This window comes from Drosophila elegans, unplaced genomic scaffold, assembly GCF_018152505.1.
Source record: "Drosophila elegans isolate 14027-0461.03 unplaced genomic scaffold, ASM1815250v1 contig_476, whole genome shotgun sequence".
Taxonomy (NCBI): Eukaryota; Metazoa; Arthropoda; class Insecta; order Diptera; family Drosophilidae; genus Drosophila; species Drosophila elegans.
This window is the reverse complement of record NW_024545863.1, coordinates 17461615-17474906: the sequence shown is the minus strand read 5'-3', so window position 1 is coordinate 17474906 and position 13292 is coordinate 17461615. Positions and strand designations below refer to the sequence as shown.

At 40.8% G+C, this 13292-nt stretch overlaps 2 protein-coding genes across 2 annotated transcripts; both read left to right on the top strand.

Annotated features, from left to right (window-relative positions):
• The first annotated feature begins 146 nt into the window (after positions 1–146).
• Positions 147–1665, top strand: LOC108141571 (probable serine/threonine-protein kinase DDB_G0277071). The gene has a single exon (XM_017265017.2). It carries the CDS (start codon positions 159–161, stop codon positions 762–764), a length of 606 nt encoding a protein of 201 aa, XP_017120506.1. The 5' UTR covers positions 147–158; the 3' UTR covers positions 765–1665.
• A 9224-nt stretch (positions 1666–10889) lies between these two features.
• On the top strand, positions 10890–12502 carry LOC108141558 (serine-rich adhesin for platelets). Its single transcript, XM_017265002.2, has one exon. It carries the CDS (start codon positions 10890–10892, stop codon positions 12465–12467), a length of 1578 nt encoding a protein of 525 aa, XP_017120491.1. The 3' UTR covers positions 12468–12502.
• Positions 12503–13292: the final 790 nt, after the last annotated feature.

Below are 13292 nucleotides of genomic sequence, written 5' to 3'. Positions count from 1 at the left end.
GGCGCCAATTGACAACAACTTGATCATCGGCCGCAGCTGTGGCGGCTGCAACGCTCAACATCAATCCCGGCGGAGGAGGCGGCGGTGGCGGTGTCGCTGGCTGTGGCAGCCACAACGTTGTTGCTGCCAGTCATGACCAGCTCGCCAATGTTGCTGTCATGCAGCCAACATACGGCAGCGGCGGTTGCCACAACGGTAACAACGGTAGCGGCGGCAACATTTGCAATCAGCAGATCAACAACTACAGCAATAACAACGGCGGCAGCAGCAGCGGCAGCGGCAATCATATGAGTGCAGGCAGTTTCTTCGGCAGCAGTAATGCCAGCAACAGCAATAGCAATAGCAACAGCAATACCGATTATATGGCCACGCCGACTACCGCTTATGCGACACCAGCGACAGCAGCAACATCTACAGTGAACACCACGACGATGCTGTCTAATTACTGCGATGCCGCGACCATGATGATGGCCGCTGCTGCAGTCAATGCAAATCAATGCCTGCAGCAACATCACCAGCGCATGTTGCTGGCGGGCAGCAGCAGCAGCAACAGCAACAGCAATGGCACAGCAGCAATACCCTCCTCGTCCTCGGCTGGTTCGCTGTCATCTGCCTCATCGACGCCAACAGCAACTGCAACAGCAGCCGTGGCCCCGCAGCAACATCAGCAGCAGCAGCAGCAGCAGCAACAGCAGCAACAGCAACAATCGCCGCCAAATTTAATCGATATCAGTGAAGTTCCTCTCATTGTGGATGTCAAGTAGTGTAATTATTTATGCATCTAGAAATGGGGCTCTAAAACAACCTTGTAGATACCCCGCCCCAGAAAACCTAAAAACCTAAAAACCCAAAAAAAAAATGTTTAATGAAAAATGTAAAAAAAAAAAAAAAAAAGGAAGAGCCGCGTAGCTTAATTGACTAATTTTCCATTTGTAGTTTTTGTTGTAACTTTTTGTACATAACTCCCAGAAAAATCCAAATTTTTCTCTAGGCCGCCCCAGCTGTGAGCAACAAATCTCAGCTGACATATCCCAGAGAACTTTAAAAGTTAAATCCAAAAAAAACTGGCGACAAATAACGTCATTATATATGAATGTGTATAATATTTAAATGGCACTGAGTTCTACTTAATTTTTAGACCACAAAAATAAAAGATAAATTGAGGAATGAAAGAAATCAACCTTAACCCATTAAAAAGACAAAACATAAAGATAGTTGAAATATTTATATATGTAATGTAGCATATACACTTATATACATATATGAATATATAAATGAAACTCTACTCCCAGTGGTTTGCAGAAATATACCAAAAATTTTAAGCTATGTTTACTTGATGTGTGGCAATTTTTTATGTGTGCTTTAGCAATTTTATTTTTACTTTAAGTAAAATTTAAAATTAAATTCGATTCTCGAATGGTTCTTCTCTCTGTGGTGCATCTCAAAGATGCCGCTAGTTGGGAAGCCCATTTCGTGGAAACATGAATGCAAAATTTAGCGAATTTTTTATTTAGTAACCTTTACGAGTAAAAACACAAAACGTTCAGTGCAAGTTTCAGTTCTTAAACGATTTTTTCGTAAGCATAAGCATTACCTTATTTATGTGTATAGAGTATGAAAAGTTTTCTATATTTTGTAATAATAAAAATTTGCGTTTATAATGAACCCTTTATTGTGTTTTATTTTTTCTGCTCGGTATCTATTTCCACGGGTAAGAACAACATTTCGAAGCAACTGCAGCCAAACTGTACATAAGTAAAATACTCAAAAACAATTTCCCTTTGTTTGAAACCAATTTGCGTATTCAAAATAGCATTTCAAGTAAAGAAAGAATGATTCGAGCAAAACTTTTGTAAATAACAATAATTACATACAAATTAAGTCGAAATAAATATTAAAATATTTAGATTGCCTATTAAATGCATCACGTAAACACGTGTAAATACAGTTTTAAGAGTGATTTCGATGTTTTTAATAATGTAAATCTACTGATAATAAAATAATGAATACAATTGTAATTAAAAAGCAAGTGTCGGCGAGCGTGTGAGTAGGCGGGAGTGTTTGAATATGTGTCCTTATCACTGAATATAGACCCATCACAGTAATCAGACAACAATATCAGCATCAGCAGCTCACGGAACGATAATTGCGTTCATTGAAATGCATTTAAGTATTAAACTAACCTACAAATATTTGTTTATTGAAGAGTTCAATAAGTAAATGATGTACGTATGTGTTAAATAAAATCTCATTTATTACAAAAAATCGTATTATAATCTTTTGATGGAAGCAAATAACATTTTATTACGTTTCAACACTTTAATTGTCTTTTAAGCTGGATTTTTATGCATCGAAAGGCTTATTAACTTATCCGATATCTGTTAAAAACTTCCGAATACCTAATAAAAATAGGGAAATAGACTCAAATGTGTGCTGCTATTTCCAAGTGAAATTCCGATCCGAAAACATTAACACACCCCAAACTTGTGATCTCTAACCCAGTAACACTCATCTGATGACCGCTGAACTAACGAAACTTTCATAACTTTCCGGGACAACTTCCTCAAAGCGAGCATATGTATATCTGGGCATTAAGCGGGACGTGATGCAACCAAATACCATGTGTTGCCGGAATAAATGCCCAAGTCATGCCCAGGCAGGCACCCACCTCGCCGCACAGCGCAATTACCCGAACTGCTCTGAAATTGCCAATAATGAGACATGCAACTTGTGCGCTTAGCCCCTGTAATGGATTGCCGTGGATTGGTATCAATTGCGGGTCAATTCCTCCGCAGCTCGGGGCTGGGGAATTTCACGCGCCGACAAGATAATCGCCGGGATTCCCTAGTTTACCCCGGGCAAAACCCAAACCCAAATCCAAACCCAAGCCCAAGGATCGTGCATTGCAGACAGCGTGTAGCCAACTTAACTCAACTCAACTCGAGTGAAGTCAAGTCAAGTCAAGTAAGGCCCAGACCAAGAGCAAGAGATCCAGGCAATGGCCAAATTGCCGCTGCCAAATGACAAATTAGATATCGAAAATAACAATTTGATCGACAGCCGATCGCCACTGCTCCACTGCCTTTGGAGCCCCAAAGTTGCGAGAGAGAAAAATTACCGAACTCAAATTGGCCCGCGATCCGAAATAAGGAAGGCACTTTGCGGTTGGAGCGTAGCCAAAGGAGTTGATGAAGGTGTTGATTTGATTACTTTTATGTAAGCCCAGTCCCAGTCCCAGTCTGAGTCTGAGTCCCAGTCCAACAGTCCAAGTTGAAGTTGAAGCTGCAATCCCAGTCCAATGGCGAGCGATGTCGAAGTCATCGCAATTGCCATCGAACATTGAATATATTTCGTTCGCTTCCCCCACGAATCGTGATCGGGGCAATTTCAGATGGATGGACTCGGATTTTGGCATCAATTGAAGCCGCCGTGCTGCAGCAAGCTCCACTGTATCTCAACGGCCGGCATCTAAATGTGAAAAATGATTTGACTTTAATGGCCGCCACTGAGTGATCAGCGGGCAGCGATCATCATCATCCGATCATCCGACCATCCGATCATCCCCAATCTTGGCCAAGGTGTTAAGATTTTGTGACCAATTGGCCAAGAAGGTAACGGTTGCTCTTGCTCCCACTATTTCCTCCACACTCGATGTCCAAGGCACTTATTTGCTCTCGAGTGGTGGGTGAGTGGTGCTGATCGCAGCAGAGCACTTGGATACTTGGAAACTTGGATACTTGGCTCTAGGCACATGATTGATCCACTGCAGTTGCATTTGCATTCGCACTCGGCTCGTTTCGTCTTGCGGTGGTGGAACGTGGGAATTTGGCTTGAAGAATTGCAATTTTCCGCGCGAGGAGGTGTGTCCGTGAACTATATTTCGTACCACAAATTGTTGTCTTTAGGATGGCGCAAATGAGCTATGGAAAATGATGCGGAAAATTGTGGAAAATAACTATTAAATTATTTGTACAAGCTATTACAAAACTGGGAATAATTTTATGCATCTTAACGGCGTTAAAGTTGTCTTGTGCAATCGTTTAATTTAGCTAACATGTTACCAAGTCTATTCGGAAAAAAACTTTAGTCTAAGCAAAATCATAAATAATCGTTTTAACTTGAATTTGTTTTAACGCCTGTTGGCCTTTGTGATCAAATTAGCCACAATTATTTTTTATGTCTGTATGACACTGGGGTCAATATTGAGTGGATACTATTAAATCGGTTTAATTAACTCGGATGTTAGATAAATTTTAGGTGAATTGTTTTTAAAAAATAATTTTTAGAAAATATCTAAATCAGTTAATATCAAAGTCAAGCATAAAAAAATAACTTTAGTTGAAACTAATTTAAAATTTCTAACAACACTTTAGTGAAATGTTTTCAGTTGACCAAATGCAATTTGTTTGTCTCCAACTTTCGTATGCAAATAACTTCTCATGAAAAGAAAGAATAATTATATAAGCCTGCCGTCCGGAGGCACATACCTATATGTGGCATGGTCCATGGGCCATGGTTGCATGCTCCTCGATCCGCTGAACATACAAAGCCGTCACAAAGACCCTAAGATATTAGCGGGCATTTTTCAATCCTTTGACGATGGTCAAAATAAAATATTATTTCGCGCGTTAATACGCAAAAATAAGCGGCCAGTTGGGTGGCACGAAATGCCAAGGCCCGACCAAGCGGGTGGCAGAGACTCCTCCGCTCCTCCACTCCTCTGCTCCTGCCCCCCAATCCCCGATCCCCGCATCCGCATCTCTGCCCCATGGCGGATTGCTGCAAAACCGGACTGGGGCCAGGAAGGTGTTGTTGGCTGAGAAATTATGATGGGAGACTGCGCCGAGTCTGGTCAATTGCAATGAGAATTTGTGACTCGTTACGAACGCGTGGCGGTCTTTGGGGTCAGGAGAGCGGGCCGAGGGTTTAAATGGGGGCTTAGAGGGGGCTTTGGGGGAGGCTGCTAAGGGGGAGGAACGCCATGGGTGGTCCTTGGTCGCCTCTCAAGATGCAAAATACTTTTGACAATTTGTACTTGTTGGCCCGGCTGCCGTGCGTTATAAATTATCAAATAGAAATAGCTTTCGATTCTCCCCTCTGCCATTTTTTCGCGAGTGCGATTGCCTGACAGTGAAGCTAAATTATTTGGCATGCGGTGTGAAATATGTGTAATTGGAAAACAAATTCCAATTGCCTAATTTATGACTTGTGCGAAATGGCCACAAATTTATTATGTCCCTCCTCAAGGAGCGGGCGAGGTTGGGGGTCAAACAATGGCCTGGCTGGAAGGGGTTACGATTCATTTGTTACCTTTACTAATTAAATTATGACAAAAGGAGTCGGCGAGAGGGTTGCCGGGCCACATGTCCAAAAATGTTCAACGTATTCAATTTCATTTTATGTAAATGCTCGTAATGTGACAAAAAGGCAAGGGATATGGCACAGGCACAGGCACCACACACATTTCGGTGACAGATAGCCTGAAAGTTCCATTTCAAAACACGCAGCGAATTGAAAGGTTCGTTTTCGTTGGGGACTGGACGTTGCTAATGAAATTGGACACCAACATCGCCGGGCCACAGGAGATAGGCCAGAGATACACAGATACAGCAACCCGAAATTATGCAAATCACAGACAAAGACACGGCAACTGCATATGCAAAATGTTTAACCCTTAATTGGCCCATAAGGCGGACCGCCCGACGGTCTCTCACTCACCTATCGCTGACATCGATAGCCATCGTCATATCCCAGATACTTGCACACCAGACCAGACAGAACCGCAAAACTCGGCCCAGAGTCGAGCTAACTTTTTCAATTACCCCAAAAACCGACGCAAACTCTGTAGTCTGCAGTCGCTCTGATCTGGATCTGAATCTGAATCCGAGTCTGAATCCCAATCCCAATCCGAATCTGAATCTGAATCTGGACTCGACTCGCCCCCCTCAACTCGGGTTAGCTCTGTTTTGGCGTTGGCGTGAATTATCTGCGCAAACAGCCAGTGACAGGCGTTGAATTGCCACAGTTGCCTCTATCTGTGTGGTGTGTCCAGTGGCACTTTGTCGCATAATATGTTAATCAGCCACATGTCAGACTTGCCTGCTGCGGGTGGGTTTTTGGCCAGCGTTATGGGTGGCATTGCGGGATGGAATGTGGGGACCCCTGCCTCCGGCTTAATTAGAAGTTCAGCTTTGAAGGGGTCAGTCGGAACACGAGGTTGTTTGTCCTTCTCTACTAAGAAAGGAGGTTTTAGTGGCTAAATAGACATATTTAGACATATAAATAGATTTTCATCTTAATTTCTAAAAAGGCACACATACCATACAACGCAAACACATTTGTTACGGGACTACACTATTTAAAAATTAAAAAAAAATAAAGATTATATTATAATCATATCATCATTTATAAAATCGTTTGTTTTGTATTTATGCTTATATATTTTGATTTAAAGATCTCCATAATATATTTCTTAATTGTTGATTTGTAATTATCTGCAGCTGTAAATTAAGCTTAGCTCAATTATTAGAACATAAAAATCGACAAACTTTTACTGTATTAAAAGTTAAAATAATAATATATTTCTTTCATAAAATACTTTATTTTTGTAACAGTTGAATGAGTTTTTTTCTTTTAACTTATATATAATCTTAGTTTGACTTTCAACGGATTCATATGGGGAACCCTGTTTCGGTTGAATATGGTCAAGACGCAAAACTCATCTTTAAAACAAATTTATCAAGGGGACTTCGCAACAAATTTGCGAACAGTAAAGCTGTATTTATGATCAATCTGTCACTACCATATACAGTTATTCTTGACCCGTTCTTCCATGCTCCATTTAACACAAACGACACACACACACACACGCACACACTGTAAAAGGGACGGCAATGTTTTGGCAATAAATTGGCATTTAAATTAATTCACCTTGAATTATGTTCTTTGTGCGATAAAAGGGAAACACTCGGTCAGGCAATGGCAGCCCCCCACAGCGTAATTTTCAATCAAAATCGCACATCCGCGAAATTATCATGAACTCAGCAGAGCAGACCGAACCCATACCCATATGGCCACATGGCCACATACCCATATCCACGGATCGGGTGAGGAGATTATCAAATTGATTCCAATTAACACTTGCCACCGCTGCAAGGACTGCCAGGCAATTGGACATTGGACATTGGCCATTGGCCGCCGGCGGTTGCATTCATTTCTTCTCGACTGTGTATGCAAACGTTATAAATATTTCACTCTTTGTGCACGGTTTACGGTTAGCAGCCACAACGGCCAGAAAGGCGGCCAAAAGGGACCCCGACTTTATGGCCGGCCAACACAAGGCCCGATTCCTTTCTCCGTCCCAGCGAAACACGCACATAACTTAAGCGCACTTTGTCGTAATTCGTAATTCGAATTGACAAACGTTGCTTGGACCCGGTCGCCTTTTTCCAGTGGCCTTACCTGATGGCTAAGTTCGGCTCACTTCTTCTGGGCTGTGTGTGTGTGTGTGAAATGATAAATATTCCATAATTTCGCCTGGCATTCAATTTCGGATTGTGTGACACATAAATTACGAATTAACGCTTTAAGCCCAAACAGGCTAAGTTTAAAGGAACGGGAAGAGCCGAAGGGACAGGGGTTTCCTTTGATCAATTTCCTGACTTGGCTCACTTCCTAGAGGTTAGGCAATCGAAAATCGCTGCCCAGAGGGCACTTTGGTTAACATAAAATATTGCAACGGAAAAGCTCTTTTAATGCATTCTTTAAACAGAGATGTGAGTATGTACAAATAAAATCTTATACAAATACTTTGAAAAAGAAAACAAACTAAATTTATTTATTTATTTTTTCATATTGAAAAAATCATTCAATGCAATTCAATTTTGAATTCTTAAAAATACAAATTCAATTAATTAATTAAGTTATTAATTCCCGAAGCTCAGAATATATTTATCTTGCCAGATACTAATTAACAAATATTTTTTTGTAAGTACCTACAATTAAATTTTAATAAAATTCGGAATGAACTCTAACTTTTCAGCTTTACTCCCGTAATTTTTTTTATCTTAGTAACGCATAAAATATGAGAATTCATGGCCGGTGATAACTGACATTTTTAGCACCATCATAACAATCTTAATTAGGTACTACAAGTGTAAATCAATCCGCTGGAGCATTTTAAATTACTATAACTACCTTGTTCACCCGCTTTTTAAAGAAGTACACGCAGCGGTCTCTCTCACGTTCTAAGCTGCCAACTGACAAGCGGGCCAGCTTAATTAAGTTGAAAATTTATGAAGTTCTTTATCAACAGAAATTCATTAGCCTGAATCTAAAACAAGTACAAAGTATCGCCGAAGAAAAAATACAAAATAATTTCCTTAGAAAAGGATTTCCTCTAAAAAGGCAAAAAAAAGGAAAGGAACGGGAGGCGGGAGGTGGGAGCTCAGACTTAGACAGAAAGTTCAAAAGGAGGAAAAGACCTGCAATGAGGCATACGAAAAGCCGAAAGCCGCGATGCGCACAAAAGATGATTAATAATCTGCAAGACAGACTCTGACTCTCAAACACTCCCCACTAAACCGCAGAGGAAAATCCTTGTTTTGGGAGTGGGAAAAGACAAATGTCTTGGCTGCGTGGTCTCTTTCACAGTTAATTTAAGTTTCCAGGCGAAACGGATGCAGGACCTGGCTGGAAAAAGAATTTTGCTGATTTTGTCAACTGTTTGTCGCTGATAAAATTATTAGCTCTCCTTTTGTTTCAGCCCCCTGTCACAAAAACCGGAACCGGGGAGAGGGGCATTTCCTTTTTTTTTTTTGGTCGTGGCCAAATTTTTGTATTAAAATGCAAATTTTTTGTTAATTTTGTTGTTTTTGTTTTAATCAGCGGGAAGCCACTGTGGTTGCACTTGGGTGGTGATGAATGTTGAACCGGGGCGTATGTCAGGGACCAGGATTCCGGGGTCCCAGGCTCCGTGACTTTGCACCCCAGGGCTGAAATTGTTTTTTTTTTCTAAATGATGTTCTAATTTCTTTTTACTGGTTTATAATTTTTAATTTCCGTACAAATAGAGCTTGTAATGAGAATATTTTGTTCTGAAAAAACAAAAAAAAAATATGTATCATTAGAAAATACCAGAGATGTATAAAAATGCCTTGCATCCATAAATAAATTAAATAAATATTAAGGTCTATACGCTGCCCAGTTTGTTTTGAGTTCAGACCATTAGTTAAACTCTTAGTTAAGTGCTTGTGAGGCGAATTTTGATGTGCTCCAGTCCGCATTTTCTGCTCTCCTATCTGGCAGGCATCTAAAGGCACCGCGCTCGGTTCACAGACGCGAGCGAGAGACATAAACAATTAAACTCATTTGACGATTAATTACGTGCCGCTTCCAAATCGCGTGTGCTGCCACCACACAGCCTGCAGCCGCGGCAAAATTGTTCTATCACAACACAACACAGCACAGCTCAGCGAAAAGCCAGCGACAAGAACAACACCCACAGCTAAAGTACAAATTCATTTGCTGCTAAAGACACAAGAGGAACTTGCATGTCGTGTCATAATCTTGATGAATGCATAATTGCATGCCATGCTGCCAAGCCAGCCGCCTTCCATCCACCGAAATGATCTGCAGCACTGTGCCCTGATCGAAATGGGTTTAAATGTCAACCAGCATAAGAACGGACCCGAAAGAAGACCAATTTTCCAAATATTTTCATGTTTTCCAATTTCATTATTCGAATAGGAATTGAAATTTTTTCCGTTACACTCAAAAAATAATAATGTTACGAGAAAGACATACATAAGTATTACGTTTTCTATTTTTAAATGAGAGAGAATTAAAAAAAAAAACAAAATGTTACTTAAAATAATGTTATAAAAAACTTTATTTAAACAAGCCTATTCTTAAAATAAATATGTTGCATATAAGCTATGTAAGTTTAACACCATAAATTTTCAAATGTTATGCCTAATTGTTAATATATTATTTTTTAAATTTTCTCAAAATTACAAGAAACACTTCTTAGGTTACAACGGATTTTTGTCTGAGTACATCTATACAGCATGCAATATATGAATTATGCGGCAATTAATTAATCAGGAATTTCCAAACCAAGCCGAACTAACCCAATCCCCATACAACCACAAATGGCAGCCACCATCATCTTGACTCGACTCATTCATAGACTTTGTGCGTTTCAGGGGAGAGAGCCAGATATTGGTGACCTAAATTATTCAATTCGTTTTTATTTATTTTTAATTTTTTGATTTGTTGCAATAATTCCCCACACCACCCCGCTGCACTGAACGAACGCGAGAGCAAAGGGGTCTGCTTGTTTGTGTAACTATTTATTCTAATTTGACCCGCTTATTGAGAGGCCCGCCCTTCGGCGCCCCACTCACCCCGTTGGCCATTAATTGATGCAGCCGCTTAAATGATGAATCACTTTTTCATTAAAATTTGACTTTGAGTGTGACCCCCATGTGGCTGGCGTTGACTTTTATGTGGTTAATAGTTAGCTTTCCAATGATAGATATTCCGCAATTGTCGGTGGTGGAATTCAAACATGTGTCTCTTTGTATTACGTTTCTTTGTCTACATTTGCAAGTACAATGAACCAGAATCGGTAGCTTCTTCAAACATCAAACTCGTGCTGAATAAGCTGACCCATAAAGCCCAACATAAAACCGATAAAAAAAAAATGCATGGTGCGAGAAAGAATTGCAGAGAATCAGAAAGTTCTAGCCGATAGCACACCTGCACCTGAGAACGAAACGTGAATGTGAGCAGCAATGTAAAACGTACTTAAGCTGGGGTAAAGGCCACCAAATGACAGTTGAACTTTCAGTTCTACTCCAAAAGCAAGCATATTTTGTGTTCCCAAAATGAGTCTTTCGTTTCCAACTCTCATGTTGCTATTAATGGTGGCTGCATATGCAGCAGATCTATCTTCAAATCCGTCGACTAGAATCGAGGACTTTCCGGACATTGATTATGACTTGGACTTCGACGATGTTACAGTAACAGAGGCCTCAAATGGAACCAAAGGACTAACGGGAGCCACAATTATAACGGGAACCACTATTTCCTCAATCGTAACCGCAAATGATCTCAAAACTGGTACCACAGGTCGTCCTATATCTGCTTCTACTCCAGCTACTACTATTTCCACAACAAGAGATTCCACAGCAACTGGCTCTACAATAACTGTTTCCACCACACTTTCTACAACAGATGAATCTTCACCGTCTGATTCTACCACGGACTCTTTAACAACGGTCCCGTCTGCCCCGCCTGCCCCGCCTGCTCCGCCTGCCTTAACAACTGATTCCACAACAGATAAATCCACAACTTCCTTTTCCACCACAGATTCAACAACAGATTCCATAACTGATTCAACAACGGATTTAACAACAGATTCAACAACAGATTCCACAACAGATTCAAAAACAGATTCAACAACAGATTCAACATCAGGTTCAACAGATAGTTCTTCAGCTTCCGTTTCCACCACAGACTCAGCAACAGATTCCACCACAAATAAATCTACAACCTCTGCCTCCTCCACAGATTCAACAACAGTTCCTTCCACCACAACTGAACAGCAAACGGAAGACGAAATCATTTTGGCTCTCTTGGCAGAAAGTTTCGCTGCTCTAATTGAGTCCGATTCTTTAATTAATGCCATCGGCACATTTAACTGGAACATAAGCGCAGGCCTTGACAATCAGTCAGAGTATTTTGGCCTAATCGAAAATACAGAAGAGCTCCTGCAAAACACGACGAAAGCGCTTTTATATTGGGAGGCAGAACTTCTTCAAGATGTCGTCAATTCCATACAAAAGATAGACTTATTTGCCAACCGCACAAGCGAAACCATAACTCATTTGCTTAGATTGCAAAAGTTTAGCCACGATCGAATCAAGGACCTTGGTGGTAAACTTAAAGCAACCCAAGATGAAATCCTTCGCAGCTCTAAGGGATTGGACAAAAAGCTCAACTTTGTTGGCCAAATACTTAGGACATACATCGAGCCAAAAGTAAATGGCTTAACAGAATCGTTGGCCACTTTAAATACTTCCCAAGTCATTTCTCAAATTGAGCTGGAGAACCTGCCTATAGTTGGGAACCTTACCAAGGCTTCTATTATTAAGATGTCGTCTTTGAATAACCAAATATCTATATTCAACCAAGCTCAAGAAAGCCGTTTCTACGCACTAGACATTGAAGTTAAGTCCTTGGCTCCCACTAAACTCAACGCGATAGACGATCTCTTTCAGACTCTAAGTATTTCCCAAAAACGAACCGATTTGGCATTAACCATATGCGGATCATCGGACTTTTATCCCAATAGCTATTCTAGTCGTTTGGAGAACAATCAAATTCACTACGTCAACTACGACTCAGAAAACTCGAAAATAGATAACCCTGAAGAGATTTCAAGTGCCGAGGATGACATTTGACTTCCTCCAGTAATAGTAAACTGAAGATAGTTAAAATGGAAACCAAATTAAGACAGTAAATTATACAATGATTATAACTTTGAATTTAAGTTTAAATTAAAAATACAATATATATTGTATATTCCTAAAGTAGTTATCAAATTTAAAGAGAATTAAGGCAATGTATCAATCCAACCCTCCCACTCTTGCTCCCAAATAAAAAACCGTTTAAAGTGCAATACTGGAAAAATACATTTTCTGCTACGGTTTTCATGTTCTCGAGCACAAATTGTGCTTGGCAAATATGCGGACTATTTTGGCTGGCTATCAATTTACAGACAAGGGAACACCGTGAAGCTGCTGAGCGAAACCGATACCATGATATCCCGAGATGTCGAGGACCCCAGAACGAATCCCAGACCAAACCGAGAACTACAAATGTCTTCCAGAGACTGAGAGGATGGCGCGAAACAAAAGTCAAAACAAGCGCAACATGAATGAACCTTTTAACATACTTGTAGTTACTAATTCCAGGTGACAGGCGACACAATGAGTCGAAGTGGATTTTTCATTTGTGGCCATTGTTGGACCCTCACGGGTTTCGGGATTCGGCATTCGGGATTCGGGAGGCGGAGGTATTCTGGCAGAGGAGCAACCCATAAACAGAGGGCACAACAAAGTTGTTGCAACAACAGCGTCCATCGGCTGCAAAAGTGACCAAAATCAGAGGCTACCAAAGTAGTAACAGATGCTCTGCTCGATGCGAAGGTGTTGCCATTGGCCTCTGAGGACCCGCAATCGGGAGTCCCGCATATCGTCGTTCTCGAGAGCATCTCTCTGGGCACA

Bases quoted from the DNA above. Each gene is read 5' to 3' on its own strand.
- LOC108141571 (XM_017265017.2), top strand. From the start codon at position 159: ATGCAGCCAACATACGGCAGCGGCGGTTGCCACAACGGTAACAACGGT.
- LOC108141558 (XM_017265002.2), top strand. From the start codon at position 10,890: ATGAGTCTTTCGTTTCCAACTCTCATGTTGCTATTAATGGTGGCTGCA.